The following is a 25,818-nucleotide window of genomic DNA, read 5'->3' as shown; positions in this document are numbered from 1 at the left end:
CCTGCTTTAAAATCCAGACAGTTCAAGCCCCCTCCAACCTGTCTGTGCAACTTGAGGGCTATTTGTTTATAAAATGAATGAAAAAAGCATATTTACTTTTAATAATTCTTGTTTTTGAGCTTGGCATTCATCACATGCACGCACACACATAAATACACATACACAGTCTAAATCAAATTTGTTTTCTATTGAATACATACAGGATCATCTTTAGACCCAAAATTGCAGACTCTTCCCATAATATCATCTTGTATTTGGTAAACATGACCTTTGATATTTACAGTCTTGTGGGATTTATTTATTCCTCACAGAAGTAATTTAAAACCGGAACAATAAATAAAAGTATGAATGGTTTGGAAGTTGTAAGAAATAAAATATTTATTCATCAATTTTTTTCAAATTCCTTTTGGCAATCTTTGAAATATTCAATAAATAAAAGTCACACTTTTTGTTAGTCAATCATGTTGGTTAACTACAAAGAACATAGACCTCAAGTACGTCATAAGAACTTCTATAGTAGTAGAATGACTTTTATTTCTCTTTTTAACACAAATACTCTCTTAACACTTTGTAAGGGCAGTTTCCTTTGTAATTTTAGTTTGTTTCCCACCAAAGAAAAGCCATTACATAAATATTCTCAGAGAAACTGCAATTAAGAGCTCCAGACATTTATTACAGAAAATGACAGCTAGCTGATAAGATAACCTTAAACTTAAGTGGCCAGTTCTCTCAAGACAAGAAACAAACTCCACCTTTCTTCATTTTTTTGTGTATCTACAGAATGTATAAAGAGGATACTGTTTTTAATCAGACTTACTTTATATTTAGGATGTATTGCTTCTCCATGGTTGTCCAGTGAAGAGTCAGAAAGCCAAAGATTTGGAAATCCCACATCCAGGCTTCTCTTCTGCACCACCTACCGTTTGGCCCAGCCCTGCCTGGGGATGAGAGGAGGGCGGGGAGAGGCAGGGAGGCAGAAGATGAACTGACTCCCATGTTTTGCCATCATGCTTCATCTGCCTGCCTTCATTTGTTCATAGTTTTAGTGTCTCAACACAGGGGTTGAACAGAGAACAGCTAAAATCTTCAAAATCTGCATGCTGATTATAACACAAAACAAAGTCTGATCAAGATGTAGGTGCTATAGGGAGTTTGCTTTGTGAGGTTTGTGTTGTTGTATTTGTTCACCTGGATTGCCCAGCTTTTAATGTTACAGGCCATGTAAACACATGCCTTGCGCCCTTGTTTTTGCAGCCATATGCTAGCATGATAACCAAAATTTGACATGATGTCATTATGCTGTGATGGAAAAGTCACATTTAATGTTTAATTAAATATGATGTTGGGTGCAACAATCACGTTTAGATTGAGGGATAGAAGGTAAGCTTTCATCCTCAATCAGTGCAAAATAGAGCAGGCTCTTTGCTCCTGGCCAGGCTAACACTAACACATCATAATTCAAACTACATTATGTGTCCAGACGGAGACCGCTGAGACCAGTTGTTGTGGACTCAGAAGGTGTATTGAATTTTTTAACAATTGTGAAAGATAAATGAGGATGGGTACATTGACTGTAGACAAATAATAACCATCTGCTTTAACTGAGAAATTTTTAGCAATGTTGAGCAGAAGTACAGCGCATGAAGGAAGTATTCAGAGAGGGTCACCTTTTCTACAGTCTGTGCTACAATTTTACTTCAAAATTAATTTTTATTAAAATTTCTATACAAAATGTCTGATAAAGAGCAAATTAAAAGTTTCTTCTTCTTTTTTTTTTTTTTTTACAAATTTGTTGAAAAAAGTAAATACTCACAGACGAGATCACGTCACAGAAAATTTCAATCAGGTGCATCCTGTTTCCACCGATCGATCATCCTCAACAAGTGTATGATCACCTCACCTCTGCTGGGTCCATTATTAGAACAAGATCTAGAATGGGGCACGCTTCTCTACATAATGTCTCATAGTTAAAACTGCATGTCAGAGCAGAAACCAAGTAATGAAGTCAAAGGAACAGGATTGTGTCAGGGCATGAATTTGAGGAAGCACGCAAAAAATATTTTGGCAGCGCTAAACATCCTGAAAAACACTGTGGTCTCCATTGTTTGTAAATGAAAGAGGTTTGGAACCACCAGCACCCTCCCTAGATCTCACTCCCCAACCAAACTGAGAAGAAGTGCCTTGATCATAGAGGTGGCCGTGTAGGCGGACTTCCAGTAGTACATAGTGGAGATGGGAGAACTAAAGCACTCTGCCAATCATGTCTTCATGGTAGAGTGGGCAGATGGGTGTGGCATTCTGCTGGAATTTTGCCAGAAAGTCTATTGTCATTTCAGGTATCAGGATTTTGGGGAAAAGAGGGGCTGCTCATCAACTGATTGTCAATATCCGAACTTTCAAGCATGGTGGTGGCAGCACCATGCTATGGGGAAATTAGTTTATGCAACAGAAATTAAGCTAGTAGTCCTAGAAAGTGACATAGTATCAGGCAAACAGAGAGAGATTTTCAAAAATGACCCAAAGTACACTGCAAAGATAAGAAATAAGTGGCTTCAGGAGTAACCTGTCAATATCCTTGAATGGCCCAGATGAACTGAATTCCATCTGGGCCATTCAGTGGACATGTTGACCCAGACCTGTCTACCAAAACTATTCTTGCAATCTGAAAGGACTTGAGTGAGTCTGCAGAGAATGGTGGAATGATTGTAATAATTGCAGAAACAATCATTGCATTATATATACATATTTGATGTATATATCAAATATGCTATAAACAAACAATGGTCATAAGACCTAAACCTGTCACTAAGTTTAAATACATATAGAGGTTGACAGATTGCTTCACTGTTGGATTTTTTTTTTTTTTTTGTTGTTGTTCTTTAAGAGCAGTGTCTTGATGTTTTGCTGCAGGCACTGTACTTGCAGGTTTGTTTGGTTATTTGTGTTCTCTTGTCTACAGAAGCAAATGTTAATCTTCACAAAGCAGAGCCTGCAGTGTCAAACTATATTCCAACACCTGCTGAGATAAATGACACCATATTGCCCACATAGTTTTGGAAGATTTTAGCCAGAGAAATGGATATTACATCTAAATCACAACTGGTTCTTGTTTGAATTTCATCCAATTTCTCTGGTGTTGCTATTGATTTCTTTAAATCCTTGATCAGTCTTTCTATTGTTTTTTTCCAGTAATTTTGGAGAAATATCAATTTGTAGCATTATGATTGTTGCCAGTCAGTTTTCACAGTTGTGGGAACTATCTCTACTGTGACATTGTACTTAAATAAGACTGGCTCTTTTGTATGCTTCTTCTGACTAATAATACATTTGTACAAGAGCCTATTGATCCTTTGTTCACTGTGTGCAAACTATGCCTTTAGCTATGAAAGATGGGGACAAAAAATCAAGAAACAAACAATACCCCTCTCCATTTCCTCCCCTCCCCCCAAAAAAACAAAACAAAAAAAACAAAAAAAAAAAAACAGGAAAATTCAGCCAGGAAAGCAGTGCTTTGCTTCATGTTAAACATATTCAGTACAATGGATAGAGGGAACTGAAGAAGGCAGGTTGTTTTTCAGCAATCAGTAGATGCTGTGACAAAATATTAATTTAAGAATGTGCACCCTCATATAATCAGAGAACTGCAGATTTTATTTTTTTACACCCACAACAATAATGTGTATGTTTTTAGTTGCTTTTATTTTCAGTTGTACAGGTTTTCAGGTTGGTTATCGCCGCATGTTTGTGGCGCTTTAACATGAATAAAGCGCCACAATAGCTACTCATAGCCTCGAGTAGCTATTGTTACACAAGGTTGCAATGTCTCCTTATGACCACAAGAGGGCTCGCTGACATAAAAAGTGAATATTTTTGCTGGCGTGACTGAAAACTGAGGCTTTGATTATGTTCAAACATATCTAAACATCAAATATGTATATATGTAAACATGGTTTCCAAACAAGCAAAGTTGATATTCTGAAGTGCTACTGGGCACAAAATGACAGCGGAGCATTCTTTTGGTTTTCATTTATTAAACTTATTTTGTATGTTTCATTATTTACCAAGTAAATTTGCTTTCTGAATCTGCAAAAGAGAGCAACAATACTCCCACCCCACCATTTACAAGGACATCAGAGGAACTGGACAGTACTGGCAGTGTTTTGAGTGGGAAAGGGTGTGGTTTAACTGGTTTTGGTTGGAGGGGGTGAGAAAGTGGGAGGTTTGTGGGAGGGAAGGTAAAACACCGTCATCTGCCTCCACTTACCAGTCTGATGTGCTGCTGGCTCTTTGCAGCATCTCTAACAGCCATAACCACAAACTGTGAATGGATCTTCCTGCCAAGTCCAGCCCTGTTTGCTGTGTTTCCAGAGTAATTTCTGATATTTAGCTGATGAAGGGATTTTAATCTTAGGCTATCTAGTTTTTTTGTTTGTTTTGTTTTGTTTGCTTTTTTCCTGAATAGAAAAAGCAATGAACAGCACTGGCAAGGGAGGATTGTTTTTCAAGCATCTGCTCTGGTCCACTTGCTTTCCCTTGAGCTCCAGTGATGTGTTGAGGCTTTTCTTTGAAGAGGAAGTGTGTTGGATTTATTATGTTTTATTATTCAACACTGTGTTTTAGATAACTATCACATCATATACCTTGTTCCTGTTTTATCTTTATTTTTTTTAATCATACACGTTTATTTGCAGCATGCTGTTTCCTGTTATCTTCATTCTTTTATGCCGTGAATAGCTTTCTTTGTTCCCATTCTTATACTTTATCTATAATTCCAAGGGTGCCCTGCCCAGTCATGTTCCTGTCCTCATTCTCTGTAGTCCAATTTCACCCGCATTAAAAGAAACATCAGTGGTCTGAGGTCGTGTCTGAAATGAGCTCGACTGCCAAAAAAAGCATAAAAAGCTGCAGGCCAAATGTTCTGTCTTCTTAGGTGGCCTGTTCCTGTTCACTTTTCAGCTTGACCCTCATAGTTGTGGTCTGGCTCAGCCTCTTAAGAAGGAAAAACAATATTAGGACTAATGCAACCCAATAAAAACTGTGGTATGTGTCAGAATAACTAAATTTTCAGGCTGTACCTGCTCAGAGATGTTTTTTTCCCAATGCACTATTTACAAGAGGAATGTGATAAGAATTTTTTTATATAGTTTGAACTAAAACGTTTTTTTTTCTTCTGAAACAGACGGCAAAAACAAATCACACTGTATTGTTTTCTAAAGTAAAATGTGAAATTTTTTCTTAGTTTTGTCGCTGCTAATATGTTATTAATGCAAATAAGAATGAGCAACACAAGCTTGTTACGTTGTTTAGTCTGACTGTGACAGGAACTTTTCCTTTCCTACACCATAGCACTTACCTCAGTCTGCAGACTGTTCAGGGTGACACCTTTAATTCTATACTTAGACTTTTGCAGAGTGATCCTGATCACCTAATCATCTCAGGGCAACAGGCCTCCTGTTGTGCCACTTTCCAGTCTTTCAGTGGCACAGCTCTCAGTGTGCAGCATTGTTTACAATGCAGCATAAGATGCAGCCAGCGTTTCTATCATGTGCACGAAAGACAGAACAATTCCCAGAATGTGGGGAATGCTTCTGTTTTCCACTAGCCTGTACGCTGTGGTTAGAGGATCCTTACATAAGCCGTGGCATTAATACCAACACCCACTGCGGCTGCATCTCCGGGGGAGGGAACAACCAACACCGCCTGCTTACTGCCATGACCTGATCAGGGTCAAACGAAAAATTGTGTCTAATACTCTAATATAAAGCATTCTTGAGTATCACTAAATTAAAATAAAGAAAGACATATTTCAATAAACACAATTTATACAGATTGTAGCTGTTAACTAAGTGAAACAGTTTGGTTGCGCTGCAAATCCTGAAGCATATGTTCTCAATGTTATGTAATATTTCATATGTCGTTGCAATTAGTAAAAAAATTGTCGCATTAGTTTCTTTATTCAGTCTTTTACTCAGCTAACAGGAAAGTACTTACAGAATCTAGATAATTTTCTAAAAAAAATAATACTGTAATCTTGTTAAAGTATCTTCTTTAAAATCTTTTACGTAAAAAATATACATAATTCCCACATATGCACACACTGAAAAGAACATTGCTTTGTTTTGTTATTAAAGCACATTAAAGAGGATGATCTGCATAGCTGAGATTTTGCTGTCCAAACACAAACATCTGCACACTTTCATCACACAGAGAATGATTCCAAGTATCTGTTTAAGCAAAATGAGTGATTTGGATTTATCTCCGCCTTTGCGAGTTTGAACGCCCCCCACCTCTCTGAAATAATAAACCGATCTGATATTTGGGCAGCTGCTCTAGCTGGGCGTGAGTTTGAGGTCTGATCATGGTTTCTTTTCCATTTATGAGGCAGCACACAGTAAGCTAACGCCATCGTTCCTAATTACTCCTCTTGCCAAGGATTCAGTCGGCTTGTCTCCAGGGAAGGCGGCTCCAAATTCAGTTTCTTTGTCTCAGCAATATTCAAAATAAGTAAATTAAACATTTACACATTTAAATAAAACAGGCACAGATCATCTCCTAAAATGTGTTTGTTGCAATACTGCAGTTTATTATTCAGCAGATATCCAGGATTGTCATTCACCTGGTGTGTATTTGGATCCACGAATCCAATGGTTTCTAGGGTTTTTATAATAGAATATGCTGAGTTTTAATGCTAGAAGTCATGCAGAATTTTAGGAGGATTGGGGAGAAAAAATAACTACTGGCTTAAATGCCATTTTGGAAAATGCAAAATCCCCCTCCACATCACTAACCATGAGTGCAAGACTCTTGCAAGCAAACACATACTGTGGCTCCAAAAACAAATACACAGTTTAAATTAGGAATGCTTCTCAGTCTGAACTGAAGGTGCCACAGTAGATGTATGCTGCCAAAATCAGGCCCATAATAACTTATTTTATAGTTGGAGACAAAACATTCCCAGTAGACAAAATGTTTGAAAAAACATGGGCTGCGAATAGGACCAAGTTATAATCTGAACAAAAAACATTCTGATTCTCAATACGTCATATTGAGAAGCTATCCAAATATTTTTGCATCAATAATCTTGAAGTGTTTATGATTTAGTATGGGACTGGAATCAACTAAGACTTACAGAGTAAGTCTGCAAAGACAAAAACAAACACTGTGCAATTGTAACCTTTTTATTTAGCAAGAGCTCAATAATATATACTCTTTTAAATAAATGGCAGACAAAAAAAAGAAAAATAGCTTAAATGCATCTGAGCAGCATCCAACCTGCATAATAAACAAGTGTTCGATATGCAAGTTTTTCCAAATTTTGTACATAGTTTTTTTTTCTCCTGTGATCCAGAGAGTGTAAAATGTTTCAACTGGCCAAAACCTCCAAACCGCTTGCGATTGGTTACAAGACTCTGCATGGACATTACTGACCCTATGTGAAGTTCAGAATACTCACAGAAGTGAAAGACAACTCAGAAAAAAAAAAAAAAATCAAGAGACTGGGTTGTCAAGCTCAGGTTAATGTGCTCAGTGGAGCTGCTTATAACTAACAGGTAATAATGTTTCAGCAGAGAAGTAAGAGGTACGCCGGTTATGTTGAGCCCTGAATACAAGCTTCACTTCTATTTGTCAAGTGAGATTTTAAGGTGGTGAGGTGGTGTGAATAAATCTACAGTGGCAAATCTACTGAGGAGCTGGGCACATGTCTGTGCCTGTGAAACTGAATCAAAGAAAACGCATCTTCATTCCAGTACTCATAGCTGCAGGGTGGATCTGCCACTGGTAAACAGATTCGACAAATTCTAGAAGAAAAAAAAAAAAAAGGATCTTTCCCTTAAAAAATGTGCAGATTAGGTAATATTATGATCAAGAATCCCGAACAGTAACATTAAACCGAACCAAGTCGCCTTCTAATTCAGGTGTATTTTTGCTTAGAGATGGCTATACTCACAGCTATAGCTACACTTTTGTATGAAGCACTAAGATACATAATTTAATAGAGATGCACCAATTAATTACCCAGAAATCAAAATAGAATCTTGATTGGCAGACCAAAAACTAAAGAATCCATTTTTTCCTGATACCTTAAATGCATTAAAATGGAGCACTCCAAATATTTTTGAAGCATGATTAATTGTTTTTGATATTTGATGCAATTTTTTCAATTTATTAAAAAAGACAAAGAAAGGTTAGTAACACTGATTTTGAGCTACACCTCTACCAAACCACCTCCAGAACATTTGTTATCGGCCAAGAAAAACCCAACTGGTGCATCTCTATTATTTAATTTCTGGGTTTCTAGCTTATTGGTTCAGCTTCTGTGAAAAAAAAGAAGCTTTTATGCTATGAAAAATTAATTATGATTCACATAATGAAATGTCATGTATAAGCCAAACATCCACTATGGTATGCTGCTTGAAGACAGCTTTACAATTATACCTCGATGTTTGGGTTAAACTCTAACTTCATTGATATCAGATGATTGTACAAACTTTAACACCTTTAAACTGGCAAAAGTCTCTTGTCTCTGACCCCCACTCCAAAAAAAAAAAAAAAAAAAAGCAGCAAATGTTTTTTTTTATTTCCGTGATTTGTTCCGTCACTGCAGAGAGAGAAGGATCAGATTAAGCTCTGGAAGGGGACAGGAAATTCCACAGTCAGCAATGACGCTCCACATACAGTCCAGATAGTTGAGGAAGCCCAGTCACACACTGGTTGTGCAGGGGTGGTGCAGTGAGGAGAAGAGGGAGATAAGTGCTGGCTGGGCCAAGAGGTGGAAAGGGGTTGGGGGAAGTGGAGGGAGTTTCACGTCACCACTTGCTGCACTGCTGAGTGTTCATGAGGGCAGGACTGGTCCCTGCAATGCAGCCTCCTGAGCAGCCGCTGAAGCTTGCCGGAGAAGTTTTTGTTCATCTGTCTGTACATGAGAGGCATCGCAAAACTGCTAGAGAACGCAAGCAGCTTTGACACGCACCTCATGAAGTTATAGGAAGGCAGGTAATGCACACTGCTGATGTACCCTGGCGCACCGGCGATCGTGTGCACCAGGAGGGTCATGTAGTACGGGGTCCACAGGACAAACTGAACACACACCGACGCCAGCAGAAGCCGGTGTATAGATGGATCCAAGCGAGCCGAGTCCTGATCCAGAGGAGTGGACTCCTTCCTGATGCGCAAAATGAGCACGAAAGCGTAAAGCACGGCCACAGCCGGAACGGCGTAGCCGATGAACATCATGATGGCGTCAGCCGCCTCCTTGTTCTGCATCTTGGAGCACTCGACCATCTTGGTGGAGATGTGGTTGCACACGTAGAAGAGCAGCGAGGAGAAGCTGGTCAACACAGCGCCGCCCCAAATGAAGCCGCACACGTGCTTGGTGTTGTAAACGCTGGACATGTACGTCCGTGGCAGCGCCCGCTCTATGTAGTAGTCCAGGCTGAGCAGCGTGGTGGAGTACATGATAACCAGGGACGAGATGTTAAAGAGGATGAGCAGAGTGATGTGGACCTCGTCGTTGTACTCCCACGCGTGCCAGCGAGTGAACGTGGAGCTGAGGAGCTCCACGGGTGCCACCAGGTTGAGCACGAGTCCTGCGATGGCCATGTTGACGAAGTAGACATCCGGCATGGTCATGGAGACCTTGTTGGAGAGGTTCACCGCGACCAGTAGGATGTTATAGCACAACCCCAAGGGGAAGCAGACCAGGAGGTAGATGAGGGAAAGGATCGACAGGATGAGGTCCAAATCCTGGGAGAGCTGGAAGTCCACAATGGCGTCCGTCTCATTGTAAAGCATGCTGATCCACATCGCTGGGCTCCAACGCTGGCAAAGCTCCCTCAACAGATCCACTGTAACAGAAACACAAGTTAGGGTATGACAGTCACAACTCGAGGAAAAGATGTAACAATGTTGCATTCGTTCGACTGTCAACTCTTTGTTTTGCCTCAGTTATTTTTCTCTCCATACATGCTATATCAGGTCTGGCATTCCGTTTGGCCAAGAGCATCAGATGAGATAATGCTACCTCTCCTGCTATTAGCTTTCAACTTTCATGAACAGCAAAAATAACCATACACCAGATCCTCGACCAACCCCCAGTTGGTCGTGACTGACGGCCTCTTGCACTGAGCAAGGTTCTGCTGGAGGTTTCTTCTTGCTAAAGGGGACTTTTTCCTCTCCACTGTCACTATGCCCAGTATGAGAGATTGATGTAAAATCAATGACAATGCACATGTTTGTCGATCCGTGCTTGTCCAGAAGGAGAGAATATTGCAAGTCAGTGACTCGACTTGAAATGTACAAGCAATTAATTGACCATACTGTACTGTTTGATGACTAGGATCAATTAGAACGTATTTAGGATTGAACTAAAATTATTTTTCTGTACCTTAAGACGACGTTTGCTGTGAAACTAAATTGAATTTATAAGCGGAAAGATAAACAAAATGTAGCCGAGAGCCCAAGTTTTGTATTATTGATGTATTCATAAGAACAAACACATTGTTCTGTTTAGTAAAAAATACGGTGTGCTTTTTTTGCCACTTAATGAGCAGATTTCAGCTTGCTCTGTTAATGCGTTCTGTGCTGGCCAGAGGACCAGACACGGCCTTGACACAAAAGCACGTCAGCAGCGAGTCGGCTATTGTGTTCCGGGTAACGCTGTTAATTTCACTTCACTGCATCTGACTGGCTGAATACAAACGCCTCACAATATGTTGGCAGTTCAGCCTCCAAACCCACACCATTTCACCCACACTGGGCACAGCAAAAGAAGCCCTTGCTCTGATGGCAGAACACAAAACTGTATTTGTCTGACACCATGGCGAGCTTTTTCTGTCCTCCTCCGACTTTCTTTGTCACATGTAGGCACGGCCTCGCAAACTTTTCAGGTGGTTGAGGAGAACTGAGGTAAAAAGAACACTTTACATATAGATTTGTTGCTGCTGCTCTCAAAGCTGAGCGCACTAATCTTTGAAGTTCAGGTTCCTGCCAAGTTCACCCGGCTGGGAGTGTGTTGATGGCTGGATTTATAACAAGTGAAATGTGAGGCAGGCTACGTCGAAGGGTCAGTGGACGAAGGAATTTTAGGCTAGAGTTCAGGGAAAGGTTAAAAACAAACCAAAAAAAAAAAAAAGGAATGCACACGTCAGCCTGGGCTGCAGATGGGCAAAAAGCAATCATAATCCACCAGGGTGACATTAAATAAATTTGTTGACAAGGTTAGGTCAAGGAAAATGAGATTTTACATGTAAAATCTCATTTTCCTTGACCTAATACAAGACATTGGCATCCTCTCAATTTCATTTCCATTGGTTTAAATTTGTTCACCTTCCTTCAAAAAATAAAAAAAAAATACGAAAGCAGAATATTTCTGAAATTGTGTTTTACAATAAAAATGTAGGGAGTGACTTAGACAGAATTTTCATGAAACCTCTCACTGGCACAAAGAGCACCGAATGGAGTTTTGTTTTTAGGGCGATGAGTAACTATGCCAGTAAAAGGAAAACATTCTTCCGTTCACTTACATAACACCACTACAGAGGGGCCGTTTTTGGCCTTCAGCCTCAGACACACATGCACACTACGGCCTACTCTCTGCTCTGTAATGAGCCTATGGAGGAGGCTCGAGCTCAGAGCTAAACTAGAGCCAGAGGGGGGGTGGAGGGCCGTGTAGAGTTACTCCTTACAAAAAAGGGAACCTCGTCACAGAAGGCACAGTAGCACTGGGTAGCCCTTTTGTAAACAGCAGAGCTGGGTGACTCATTGACTAAAACAGACACTGATAATAGTTCACATTTAGCTATGATCCAGGACCATAGATTACCTGCTATACCTTGAACATGTTTCATATTATCTCTGCCTCCTTCGCCCCCTTCCATAACCTTTAATTACTTCAGGAGAAAATGACTTTAGGGGAAGTTGGTGCTTATTAAAGAGGGCCTGTTGCACCACAGCTTGCTGTCCTTATTCATTAGCACCTGCTTTATGCAGACATTTATGCCCCCCGCATCCCTTTCATTAACACATTGGCTCCCTTCAAACTGCTAATGATTATCTTTAAAAAGCTGTCTTTTTCTGGGCCCAACAGAAGCTCATAAACCATTAGTACTAAATTCGCTTAGCAAAACATCACAAGTGAGAATATAAGCTTCCTGTTTTTCAGGGCAGCACGCACAGTATGTAAAACAATCGTCTTATTATCTCTCACTAGTACACACAGAGAGGATGAGATGTCCTATGTAGCTTGTGGAAGAAAGTTGGTCAAGGTTCTTTTCTCTAGTAAAAAAAATGCAAAAAAGAAAAGAGAAAAAAATCCAAATCGGAAGGAGCCCAGGATATGTTGTTTATGAGGCAATGTCACAACCAGACACAAACATCGAGCAGGAAATGGAAAAGCAACGGCTAAAGCAGTGGATGTCAACAAATGTTCTGCTGAAATTATTGCTGCTAATGTTTGGTGTCATGGCAGCTTATTCTGTTGGTGAACTACAAAAAACATACCTAATAAATAAATGACTTCAGGAGGAGGTTTATTTATGTATGCTGCTTAACAACAGTAACTAAGAACAGATTATATATTTTTGAATAATTTAGCCATAATGTTTTTTCATAAATAGTTTTAATTAGACAGACTGCTTCAGTCACAAAATGGGAATCCCATTGTACTCCCATTTTGCACTTAGTCAAAGGCAAAATGGGAGTACAAGTATATGCTTCTAAATCATGTACTTAAAATATGGCATGAGTGTCTAAGCCATTTTTTCGAAGCATTTCTCCCACTTTGTACCTCAATTTTGTACAGAAACATTGTCTTTGCGTACTTTTGTACTTGAGGTAAAATTGTAGGTGACAGAAGGCAGAATTTTGTTTAAGAGAAATTTTGGTCTGGAGCGACCAAAATGGAAAAGATGAGATTGCCAAATCACCAGCGCCCATCACCATTTTTGTCCATAGTTACCTTAATTGTAACATATCAAAGATTACAGCAGCAGAAGCCTACTGTCTTCACAAAAGGAAACCAAGGCTACAATTCACAAAGGCTTTACAAATTTGGAAAAAGAAAAGATTGGAAAAGAACTTTGCTTTGTCCAAGGAGTCTCAAGTTAAGATAAATTTGGCCCAAACAAAGCTTATTGCCATCCTGACTTTTGTTAACAATTCACGCAGTTGTTGATGATATAGTGGTCTGGGGGATATTTTGTTGGTAAAGTCAGGGCTCTTCAGAAAAGAGCATCTTTTAAAATTCTCTGGCAATTCACCTAAGTGTTGTAGCTAACCAACACCATCCCTTTAATGAACACAGTGTACCAAAGTTCTGATTGCTTTTTCAAGCAGCATTCTGTGGTAAACAAACGCATGAAATAATGTAATACAATATCTCAATCATACAGAGCACCTTTGAAATGAGGCATAGTGGCAGATTCACTTCATGAATGTGAAACAAGGCAGATTGCACTAAATCTCTTATTTGATTTCAAGTATATGTCAACAAGGTGAGGACAAACAATCCTTTATCCCATTATAAGTGCATGTAGAACACATTTTTGCAGCCAATCTGCAAGATAGATCAGACAAAATGGAAAAGAAAATTAAAAACAGCATAATTTTTTAGGAAGTTTGAAATATAGTTCAATAAAGGCTTCCTGTTTTAATATTTTCTTTCTAAGCTATATCTACCAGGGTGTTGTCACAGTCATTGCACTTCAGCTATGCACATTTCGCCAGCAGTCCATGATAATGAGAGCTCTAGTTTTCCACTCAGCTGGGGGGAAAACAAGCGAGGTGCAAGTTCACGCTGTATGAGCAGTGTCTGCTTTAATTTGGTGTCATGAGAATCCTTCCTATCCAAGCCTATTCTGGAGTCTGGAGCTGAGGGTGATGTTTCTGGGGTTGAGGAAAGGCCACTGAGACAAGATGAACCACAACAAGCACTAGATACAGATGCTGTCACAACAAAAATACAAACTTTTCAACCATATTTTAATAAATTATGGCATATGCACATTATGTTTCATAGTGAATACATATTTTAAATAACCTTTCCTGCTGTTGAATTAGATTCATATGTTTTTAAAAGTAGTATTACAATACAGCTTACTATATAGGACAATATATGTTTATCTGTCTTTTACTTGATGCTTCCAGCATTAAAACAACCCAAAACAAAGCCCAATAGACATCTGCTAATAAGTTTCCATCCAACCCAAGTCAGAAATGAATCTGACTTGGATTACTTCATCTGAACTTTGTAAACAAATCCATGTCAAAATTATTTAAACTAAATACTCCCAGAGGGGAAAGTCGTGTTTCAGCATGCGCCAGATCCACCAAAGCATGATCAGTGACGGCCGAGCGCCTGACGTCTCGGCATTCTGAAGCCAGAACCTGGCAAGCTGATGAGAGCAGTGTGACACACTCAGCCCGCACCCCTCATATATGCTTACAGGAACTTGCAGCCTATTCACAGAAAGTGCTGGATGATCTCACGTGATTTCCTACTTGCGCTTGCAGAAGAACAGTAAAAGCAGCCGAATAATAAGAAAACATGACCTGCTGTTCGAGAAATTTGTTATGATTTTGTGACTTGAAAGAAGAGCTCGAGACATCTTGTGTCTTCATCTAATTCACCACAAGCAACAGACTTTGTTTTAAAGCTATTGATATTTGTCAATCATTACCTTGCCAGTTAGTCCACACCTACAAAAAAGCTGAACTTGAGCAAGTCATTGTTTCGTTTCTATCCCACAAAGAATACTGAGCAGCATCAGGCTGTAATTTGCAGAAGGAAAGTTTGCCTTATCAGGAACTAATTGCTTCTGGTTAGAAGCAGATAACAATCCGCCTCCCCGGTGTGCTTTCTGGCAATGTGTTTGACAGTGACAGGCATCAACGGAGTGAGAGTTCAATGGTCAGCACAAAGCAGGCTTACTGCCTCTAAATTGGGCCCCTTACACACCTATGTCCCATTTGGTCAAGTGCATGAAATTGACAAGTGCAAAGCCTTATTTTTAAGGATCATTTCATGTCATTTAATTCAGAACAAGCTGTTTTCTAATGTTAATACTCGGACTAAAAATAATCCAATACTGTAAATCTCATTATCGTTCAGTTCATGCCTTATTTTTTTACCTAATTCCAATCTGAAAACCAAAACTTACCCAAATATTAATTATGTATTATTAAGCTAATTTTGGCTTTTTTGGCTATGGCTTTTCACTTATTAAGTGTGACCATTACACCATTTCAAAAGTTTGAAAGAGGACAAAACTTTCCTTCAAGGTGTTTCAAAGATAGAAGATTCATTTTTTATTTTATGGCTCTCTACAAACTGCTTATGGCTAACAGAACATACTATAACATTTAGGTCCCAATGGTATATGCTATGTGAACAAGAGATGGTGTAGTATCCAAATAAACAACATCTCCATTGGTAGTGGAGGACTGCTTTACCGCACTTGAGACCAAGCTTCCAAGGAAACCTCCCCAGGTGTTGTTTTCTGAATGTAAACGCGTCGTTTAAACTGCGAAGTCTCTACAAACAAACTAACCTACACTAATTTGGGCGTAAAACAAATTACCACCCTATATTACGTTAATTAAATAATCAGACGACTGTCACTAGTTCACCTTTATCGTCACATCTAGATGCAGTCGTTCCTAAAGCGGCTGTTCCGCCATATCTACCATTTATTCGCGGGTTAAATTCACTTCAATTTACTTTAAGAAAAAAACATTTATCAGATTCCTTCTGTATTAAACGACAGAAAAAGAGGATAACTTACCACAAGCGTACGGGTTTGGATCGGTGACAAACCTAGGGAGGCATTGGATTCGGATGTAGCATTTCCACTGGCATTTCTCGGTTGCTTCATTTGAAAACAAACGGACGAAATTAAAGTCCTCCGCGATAATATCAAGGAGGACTTAAGGGCTAGCAAGAGCTGCTTCACCCGATTTTCGATGAGTCCCCCGTCATTTATCAACTTTTTGTACGAGGCTTTCGGTCAAAAAAGGGGGCCGACCGTTAGAGACTTTACTACGAATGTAGAGTTGCTGCTGGTGCTGAGTCCTACAGTGTATACACACACAGACCCCTCCCCCTACTGTCTGCTGCCGTCGCTCTCTGCCGCCGCTGCTCAGCGGCTGTTCTCTACTCTGATTGGACAGAGCGCACAGGGGGCGGGGTTTGAGTGAACACACGAGCGCACATACAAATTTGAAACATCTTTAAGAATGGACTCTACACAATAAACAAAGAAGTACAGTGTTTCATAAACAATTAGCACAACAGTTGGTAAGTTATACCCCCTCTTTGGCTCGTAGATTATAGACCATATTTTATGTTATAAATTTATGGTGAAAATTACTTGTCAAACACATCTGTTGTCAGAGATGTTGTGTAGGCCTTTCATTGCAAAAGTATGACAGTGAATCCATGTTTTGTGCACGTAGAAAACTAGTGGTGTACTGTAATTTTGTTAATGTCTGCCTTAGCGGTAGACATTAAAGGCTCCTAGAAGTTATTTGCTACTTGTCCTGTAACAAAAAAAGATAAAAAAGATAAAAAGATTGTCAAAATTTGCAAAAATGTTTAATTTCTTACGCATACATGCTTAGAAATGTATGCATAAGAAGTACATTTCTAAGCACAGAAATGTATGCTATCTATTCCAAGTCAACATGGTTTTGTTATTCCATGTAGACTTGGTATAACAATTTCACCAATAGTTAATATTTTCTCAAGGTTTATGCAAATTCTAATTTATGAACCTTTATAAATTATGTTCAAAGCAGTTGCACACCTTCTCATTAGCCAAGTGTTTTAAACAAAAGCAAACTGTTGTAAAAATCTGAAAATAATAAAAAAAAAGGTTAATTTTATTTTGTTGATATTTACCATCCTTTTCTGTTACAGTCACTCTAACCAAAAATGTTTTACCTATTACTTTAGCACTGTGTTTCTCAATTTTCTGTCATGCCCCCTCCCCCGGGAATAATTTTTTTTGCTACTTCTATTGGCTTGAACAGGCAGCCTGTTGATTAGTTTGAACACTGCTGCGACCTAGTGACCGGAGGCTTGTTTATCAGCTAACATGAATAAAGACAATTATAACTGTCTTGCTTCTCGTGCACCCCTCTCTCACCCATACATCACTATCCCTCCCTGGGGAAGCGCACCCCACTATTTGAGAGGTACTGCCTTAGCAACAGCAACATTGCATGTAAGTAATGATGGGTTTCTGGTTTAAGGGTTGATTAAAAAATGGCTCGCATAAATCGGCATGATGTTTTGGTCTTGAACTCTTTTTATAATCTTTGATTCTGATTTTACTTTGGATGTCCAATTCAAGACTGTGGTTTGTTCCTGTTTTTATCGTCTGACAGATATTGCCAAACTCAGCTCCACTGTCTCACGTCCTGAACTGGAAATAATTATTCATGCATTGGTTAAATCACATTTGAATTATTACGATGCACTACACGCATGTTTTAGCAAAACCTCCCTCAAGTGGTTGCAAGTTGTTCAAAATGTTGCTGCCAGGCCTCAGACAAAAATCCCACATGACTCCAATCATAATGCAACTACTCTGGCTTCTGGTTTATTTTAGAAGAGCAGATTGGAGCAGTATTTTTATAGCATAAACTCATAAGATTGTTACTCAAAGTTAATTTTAATTACCTTCTTGTTTCAATGAACCCAAATGACCAACAGAAGTACTAGTTAAAGTACACCAACATTGCTTTGAATTTCATCTATTGTGCTAGAAGGAGAGAAAAAATCTACAAAGATAGATAATTGTTTACTAAAAAAGAAAAGTGGCTGGAAACAAACATCATTTGTTTAACAAATGAGCTTATAAGAGCACTAATGTCTTCTTTGAAAGAATGAAACTTAATTCTTAGGGGAAATGTAATTTTTGCATTATTAATTTAAAACCAAAGGTCAAGCTTCTGAAGAAGTAAATATTAATCTCACACCTGGAATGATTGCAAAACAAAGTGTTGTTTTGTTTAACCCAGGCAAACCAAATATTCACTTTGTCAAAGATATGAAATATATTGTGTTGTGTTTAATGTGGAGTAAGGTTTTCTATTCCTCTACTTAGCTAATGAAAATAACTAAAATTTCATAAACAGTCTATTAAAATGATGAAACATGTATAGGTGCTGCTTTGTTGAATGAATCCGTTAACTCAGAGGAAGTAAGAAGCTTAAGGATTATGATGTAAAATCTTTGCTGCAGCGCCTCAAACAAACTGGCATTGAAAACCATGTTGCATGGCAAGTTGGTTTTCGTCATGCCTTTCTCCTCCTAACAGAAGTTAATTACACCATAGACTACCCTGATGAAAGATGACAACCCAGCTGAAAATCCCCTTGTTTGTGTTGCTATAGATACCAAAAGTTTACGATCGACAATGGAAACCATAAAAATGTATCATAGTTACATAGTTCAGAGCTATAAAAAATTCGAGAAGCACCTCATCTTTTTTATTGCTCCTAATGAGTCATATGTAATAAGTACATGCTCTGTTAAAATTTATCACAGGTGACTTTTACCCAGACATGAGGTCTTAATTACTACCTCACTGGGTAAAGATGTGTAGATTTCTGCTCTTTACATTAATCACAGTAGAAATACAACACAATTCTGAAGTGAATGACTGAATCAGCCACTAATGAAACCCCACAAATAAAAAGGAAAGAAAGTAAATATTTAAAATGAACTCTGAGAAAATATGTTTCTCTTTTAATCTCTACATAGATAATGGAACAGTATACAGCGGACAAGTAATAAAATTAATTCAAACTATAAAAACAAAAAACATTGTTTAGTTTATTCTGAAATTCACTTAGAAAAAACTAATTGAATTTTCGAGCTGCATAATATGATTATGTATGAGAACAGGGACTTCACTGTTTTTATTTGTCCTGCCCTGACTAAAACTTGCCATTTTAAATGCTGCTGTGGTTGTATTTTGCTGGTATGAAGTGCCAGAAAATTACTGTCAACAAATCCTTATCAAAAAATGAAAAAACTCAAATACTATGTATTTTTTTTAGCACAATCTATTGTAAGATATATCAAATCTATTGGATTGAAATCCAAGTTATACATGTTTGTCCTGCAAGTGAAGCTGTGAGCGCATTTGAGAAAATAATGTTTGTACAATGCCTAAGCATACTCTGTTGTAACAAGGCACTATTAAAGTATGTACTTTTATGGTCATAGTATATGAAAACGCAAGGATTTTTCAATTTTCCAAAGCAAGAGAAAGTGATACACTGTCAATAATGTGACAAATTCTGAATGCCTTTTCTGATATTAAGACACAGTCACTGCGACAGACTTTCGATCTGTCCAGGGTGTACCCCGCCTCTCGCCCCGAACGCAGCTGGAGATAGGCGCCAGTACCTCCCGACCCCGTTAGGGAGAAGGGTACTCAGAAAATGGATGGATGGATGGAAGACATAGTCACATAAACAAATCTCTCTGTCCGAGGATATCGCGCCCCAATAGAACATCCTGTTGCACTGCTGCATATCAGTTAATTGAATGGAAAAGATGGGAGTGAACATTTACAAAGCATAGATAAAACAAATTAGAAAACAGATCCGTCTTCCAAATGGGTGGAAAAAATGTATACTTTTTTTAAGCAGCCTGTTTTAACTTGTCAATCTGCACTGCTTTCACTTTATACTAACACAAACTAAAATAACAGACTTAGTTAGACATCCCTTATTAGTCCATCCATCATGCTGCATCATTTTCTGACTTGGCCATTGTGACAAAGAGTAGTCTACTCAAAAAAAATGTTTGTATGCAGGAGATTTTTTACTTATTATCCAACTCACAGCCCTTTATTGCTTTGTAAAGATAGAACTTAAAGTATGAACTCAGATCGGGAGCGCAGATTTTGTTTCATAGTGTGAAACCAATACATAGCAAACAACTCAGATTAATGACATAAGCTCTCGTACCACTGATTATGTTAGCCATCCATCTGATGATTCTTCTGTTTATTTTATTATATGGTTATTATGTATAAAATCTCTGGCATTGTTCTGGCATTCTTATCTTCCTAATAGATCAAGATTGCTTTAATTTCTCATTAGTGGTTGAAACACAGACAGGCTGATTAATGCGTCGATGCATGACGGTGCTTGGTATATAGACTTTTACGACTGCATGTATGGAAGGGTGTACGCTGGGCAGAGCCAGGATTTGAGTGGGTGTTGATAATGAAATCAGAGTTTATCCCCAATCAAGTTCAGAAATCAGGCCCTGTTCCTGGAAGCTGCATTTCCAATATAAGGCTTTGTTCTGCATTTATTTTTGCCTGACAGTTTTTGACTGCATAACAGTATATGGTTTGTTTACAAAAGGTAGTTCTCAGATTTAAACACGTGCCATCTGTTTGCACACTTAATTTGGCACCATTGGTAACCAATGCCGGTCTAACGCCTAAATACGTCATCATATAACAAACAACTGCCACCTCAGTGGGGTGTTTCTGGAATGGCCTATGATAATCATGGTCAGGCACAGCAGCAGCTCCGTCTCAGTGATAATTTGTTTGTCTAGTTGGGTATTTGCATGCTCACAAACAGAGGCAAACTGTACAGCAGTACATCACAGTGCACAATGTGCTCATGCCTCTAAGCTCAGTGGCCTGGGAGTGCACATTAAGCTCATTAAGTCTGTGGTAGAGATTATGGTGTTTCAGACCAGGCACCAGCATCCAGTGGCTTGGGCGTCTCATCATTTTCACAGGGAAGGGAGGAAGTGGATGGATTATTGCAGAAGAGCTCCTCTGACTCACTACCCAGTCAACATTGTCTAATCAGAAATATTGCTGACTGAAATCTTGTAGAAATGGACTAAATCAGACAGCATGAATTTAAATTTAATTACTAATCCATTGGAAAAGATGTTTGATTTATTGATGGAAAGGCAGAGATAGCATGACGCTGTACACTTCAAGGACAGAAATAGACTGTTTTGAGTAATGTACCGCTGTATATGTGATGTATTGCTTTCATTAACATGGGGCTTTGATACATTAACCATTATGTTAATCAAACATTAACATCATATCATATTATAGATATAATAAAATATCTATACTATTACATCATAATATCATAGATCATATAATAGAAATCATAGATCAAACAATAAATCAGTGGAGTCTCTGCAGCCTGTCTTTGCTTTGCTTTGCTATTGCAACTGACTCTGCTGCCTGCTGAGGTCTGTCATCCTGTCAGGCAGCTTCCTGGAAAACAAGGGCTTCCCATGTGACAGGATGTGTTTCTGTCAGCAGGATTGTTGTGTACATGTGTATGTTGGTGCTTTGTGACACGTGACTTTGAATACATTAATAAAATGTTTGAACAGTGGATCTCCTGAATGATTACAGCTGAAAATAAAAGATAGAATTAATGAGATGAACCAGCACATTTGACTGGTGTCTTTCTGAGTGTTTTCCTGCTGAGAAAAGTTATGTGGTGAACATTTTTCTTGCTTTGCTTTCGTTTTGTGAGTCGTCTTCCTTTGGACAGTATCTAAGTCATTTTTTTTCACCCAAAGGGCCATTAATTTTTTGTCAGTTTGTTTTGGTCTTGGATTACTGAAGTATGTATGTTGAAATGAGAAATATGAATCACCAAAGAATGGAAAATAACTCAACTAATCTATTTTAAGTAGATTAGATTTAAAATATTGGGATAAAAGAAGAATTACACAAAATATAACTAGTCGTTACTGAAAACCAACTGCTACCCAAAATTTGTCATTATAGTAAAGTAAAAGTGGACAGATATTTTGAAGAAGCAGTTATTTTGTAAGTCAACAAGGAAGTTACTCTGTAATGGTAGTGGGCATGCATTAGTTTTAGTAATTAGTAACTGGAAGAAGTAGAAGCAGAAGGTTTCTACTGTTTATATGTCATGACAATGTGAGAAAGAAATATCAGTTTATTGTAGAATAGAACATAAAATCTATTGGAAGTGTATGTCTGTACCCTTTCTTCATTTCTAACATTGATGTGATTTACAGGGTTAGATCTTTTCAGCATTTTAAGGCTGTCTGATCCAAATGTGAGGGATGACTAAGAACCCAAGGTAAACCCTTAATAAATAGAAAAAAGATCTGACAGGACATAAGAGATGTACAATCCCCTTTGATCAGCTATTCCATTTTGTTGCCGTTAAAAATAATCCATGTTGTTATATTTTGTAATTTTGATCAATTCAGAGAATTTAGTCACACAGACAAAAGGAAACACTGACAAAGTGCACAAGGACAGATCTTCCAGAACCAAACTAGAAAAATACGCAGTGGATAGCATATTTAGCATGTTGATATAACAATAACTGGAAGCAAATATGGAATATAAATTCAGAGAAAAGTGATAACAGGGACAAAGAGCAGGTGATTGTGATTAACCTAATATAGAACAGCTGTGAGAAGTATTGGGAGCTCAAGGCAACCATAAAAAATATAATGTCAGCAGGGAAACAGGACACAAAAGAAACATAGAGCTATGCAACAAAATATGTATAACTCAAATATCTGAACTAGAGCATACAACTCAGGTAAAGTAAACTTAAAGACATACAGGTAATGCAAAAAGATTAGCGTAGCTAAGTTGTGATCTATGTGTAGACACTGGTTTATTCACAAAGTGACCAAGATCAAGTAGTGTTCAAGTTCAATTTTGTTCTTACTATTTTAAATGTTTATTTGCATTTAAAAACTGCAACGTTAATCAAAGTGCTGTAAAGAAAAAAATAGAAAATTTGTTTAAAAACAAATAGAAAAACCCTAAACTCAGAAGCACCTTTCTAAATCTTATAAGATTTGTTATTGGATGTTGTGATAAGAATACATGTGATTTGTCATGCATTTTTTAGGCATTACATTTAAGTGTGTAGGCCCACATAACTTAGTAACATACCTGAGGTCAGTAAAACGAACTTATGCTTTGATGGAAGATATGTTTTGGTCAAACAATGCAGGGTAACTGAGTTGGTGCTGAACTGCAGGCAGAAGGAAAGGCATGCAGGCAGCTGCTTATCTCCTGCTAGGTTGTCCCTTGTGACAGAATGTGCTCTGACCGCAGGTCAGCATTGTAATGCATCCTTTTCAATAACATCCACCTCAGCCATATGCCTCAGCAGTAGTTTTATGGCACGTTCCTCGGTTTTTCTTTGTCTCTCGAGGGAAATTTATCTGTTGGCTTTTTTCAGCCCAGATCAGGCTGGCTTGAAAAAACTTTGAGAGAAAATAACATTTAGAAGATTTTTGTGACCTTCATTTGCAATCTGACTCTGCCTGCCTGAAAAATAATTATTTGCAAATTTCCACAAATTTAAAATCGTGTGAAGTGATGAGCACTGCAAAGACACATTTTACATGCTTTTTCATGCATATTTTGATAGAGCCACATCCAAGTAAAGTCATTTTGCTTTCAAAATCAGAAGACAGAACATACATAATTTTTTTGAAAATTATGTATGTATTTTAACTTGTAACATTGCATATAAAGGCACACGTAATTTGGCACCATTGCATATAAAGGCTTTGACAAGTTCTTATTCTGTTAAAAAAGCTTTAATTTTAGTGTTTACTAAGCTAGTACATATGTGAAGTAAACAGAAGCTCTACAACAACAAAAACAACTATTCTAGATTGTGAACACATCATAGTATTTAACATGAACATTTCTCATTGCTACTGTGCTTTCATTAAAGCTGTTAAATCCAAGCAGTCGTTTAAGATCCTGGTGTACCTAATCCACTCAGGAATTTATTGGGTTCAAACACTACAGTTCAAGAGGGGTTTTTTTGTGGCTTTTTTATTGTCATTTATACGAGTACCGGTAAACAATTATTGCGAGTAGAAAACATTGTAAGAAATTCTTTTCAGGGAAGCTTTCAATTTTTACAGTTTTTCAACAGGATGAGTGGAGTGATCAGTGAGGGATGCTGTGATGGGCCCCCCTGCTGCATTCTGCTGTGCTTCAAAGCCCAGATTATTCTGTTGTTTGGTTCCCCCAGATGCAGCAGCGGCTGCAGCACAGGATGCCTACTGTCTGGCTCTGATGAGCAGATCTAAGCAAGATTAGTGGGCTGTTGTGGTGGGTTGGCAAGAACAGTTGGCGGCTGTCCACTCACAGCTGTGTGTTTGTGTATTTTACAACGCTCTGGTCTCTGGTCTGTCTTTGTGTTTGGCTCCAGCCACTTTCCCCCCCTCAGAGTCCCATCAGAACTGAGAGCTCTTAAAATGGGGGCTCTCCAAAATATCAGGAACACTGCCACCTTTTAAGGTAATATGAGACTACTTGAAGAATAGCAGAGACATATGAAATCTCTGCCTTTTTGGATCACATCAACTAAGTAGTTCAGCTTCTTTGCACGACTGTCAATCTTTGGACATGAAATGATTTGAAATGCGATTTTACTGAAAACACTGCAAGTCAATGTGTTAATAAATTGGTCCAGGCAACAAGAAAACAAATAAAAAGCACATAAAAGCTTAGAGTTTCAATAAAAAAATCTCTCATAGTTGGATTTTGGTTCCCCTGGCACCAATTATTGTTTCTCTGCTCAACACGCCAAGTCATATTTTTGCCTGTTCCATCACTGTAGTCATATTTCATATCCCCATAGCAGCCATGGTTAGCTGGTGACAGTCTCTATTTACAGAAAACAATCGTCATGAACAAAGAGCTGGTGGAAAGTATCAGATGATGAATGTCTCTTGGAAAAAAACATATATATTTTACTCTAGCTGGAAAAATGTTTAACATGAAACCATATTACATTTATCACAGGCTTTGCTTGCTTTGGAAATCAGTATAGTTCACGTAATTGTGGAAAAGTAATTCAAAATTGTCATTTTTGGAAGTCAAGCCCCAATCTATGCAAAAAATATATATATATTTGGAAGATTGTGTTAATGTTTTAGAAAAACGTTTTCTCTTTTTCTGTCAGATATTTTATCCCTGGTGTTATCAAATTTTAATTGTAGAAAAAAAATAACATCAGATATTTTGCATATGTTTTACCTCACTAGTTAGAAGCATTTCTATTTTTATTGATACTTATGGCTTTGCTAATAACTGCAATCAAAAAGTACTTTATATGTATGACAAAGAAATTATCTATCAACTCTATATGGGAATTTTGCCCACAATTTATTTCTTATCAGTGTCTGGGTTTGTATGGAATGGAAATTATATTAGTGTTGGTTTGAGGCTGATGATATGGTACATAAAAAGTACAAGATTAACTTCTGAGAATCTTACAGAAAAACCTACACATGTGAAAAAAAGTAAGAAAAAATCTGAATGCGGTGAGAAAATGCCTAAATGGTATAAAAGCCAACCCTCAATTGACATTATGTCACATTTGACAATTATATTATTTAACACTATGCTGGGTACTCATCTGAAAAGAAGAGCTTAGAGGTATTTTAAAAGTTCCCATGTTTAAATATAAAGGCTAGGATGATATGTATGCAGATATCTCCATAAACACACACCTACTGGAGCAAAAGGAGAAGAGAGATGAAATGTGTCAACCCTCAAAATTATTTTGAAGGACCATAACGCTAAAAACAAAAGTTTAGTGTTTCCTGACCTATTTACTTTTGTGATCCAGAGTTGTGTTTTTGACATAAGCAGTTTCGTTTCACAGACTTTCCTCAAAGACTTTTCCAGTGTGCTCCAAATTCAGGCGGTCAGAATAAATGGCTCTCCTAAACTTTTTTCTAGAAGGCCTTGGTCAGCACACAACATTGCTAACAATGCTCTG

General features: G+C 38.1%; 1 protein-coding gene across 1 annotated transcript; it reads right to left on the bottom strand.

Moving 5' to 3' along the window:
• Nucleotides 1–7,162: 7,162 nt before the first annotated feature.
• On the bottom strand, nucleotides 7,163–16,123 carry gpr146 (G protein-coupled receptor 146). The gene is made up of 2 exons (XM_055021592.1): nucleotides 15,780–16,123; nucleotides 7,163–9,845 (listed from the first exon to the last, which is right to left on the bottom strand). Exon 2 carries the CDS (start codon nucleotides 9,802–9,804, stop codon nucleotides 8,803–8,805), a length of 1,002 nt encoding a protein of 333 aa, XP_054877567.1. The 5' UTR covers nucleotides 9,805–9,845; nucleotides 15,780–16,123; the 3' UTR covers nucleotides 7,163–8,802.
• Between the last annotated feature and the right edge of the window lie 9,695 nt (nucleotides 16,124–25,818).

This window comes from Poeciliopsis prolifica, unplaced genomic scaffold, assembly GCF_027474105.1.
Source record: "Poeciliopsis prolifica strain line A6 unplaced genomic scaffold, Auburn_PproV2 SCAFFOLD077, whole genome shotgun sequence".
Lineage (NCBI taxonomy): Eukaryota > Metazoa > Chordata > Actinopteri > Cyprinodontiformes > Poeciliidae > Poeciliopsis > Poeciliopsis prolifica.
Note: the sequence above shows the minus strand (reverse complement) of the source record. Positions and strands in the feature narration are given on the sequence as shown.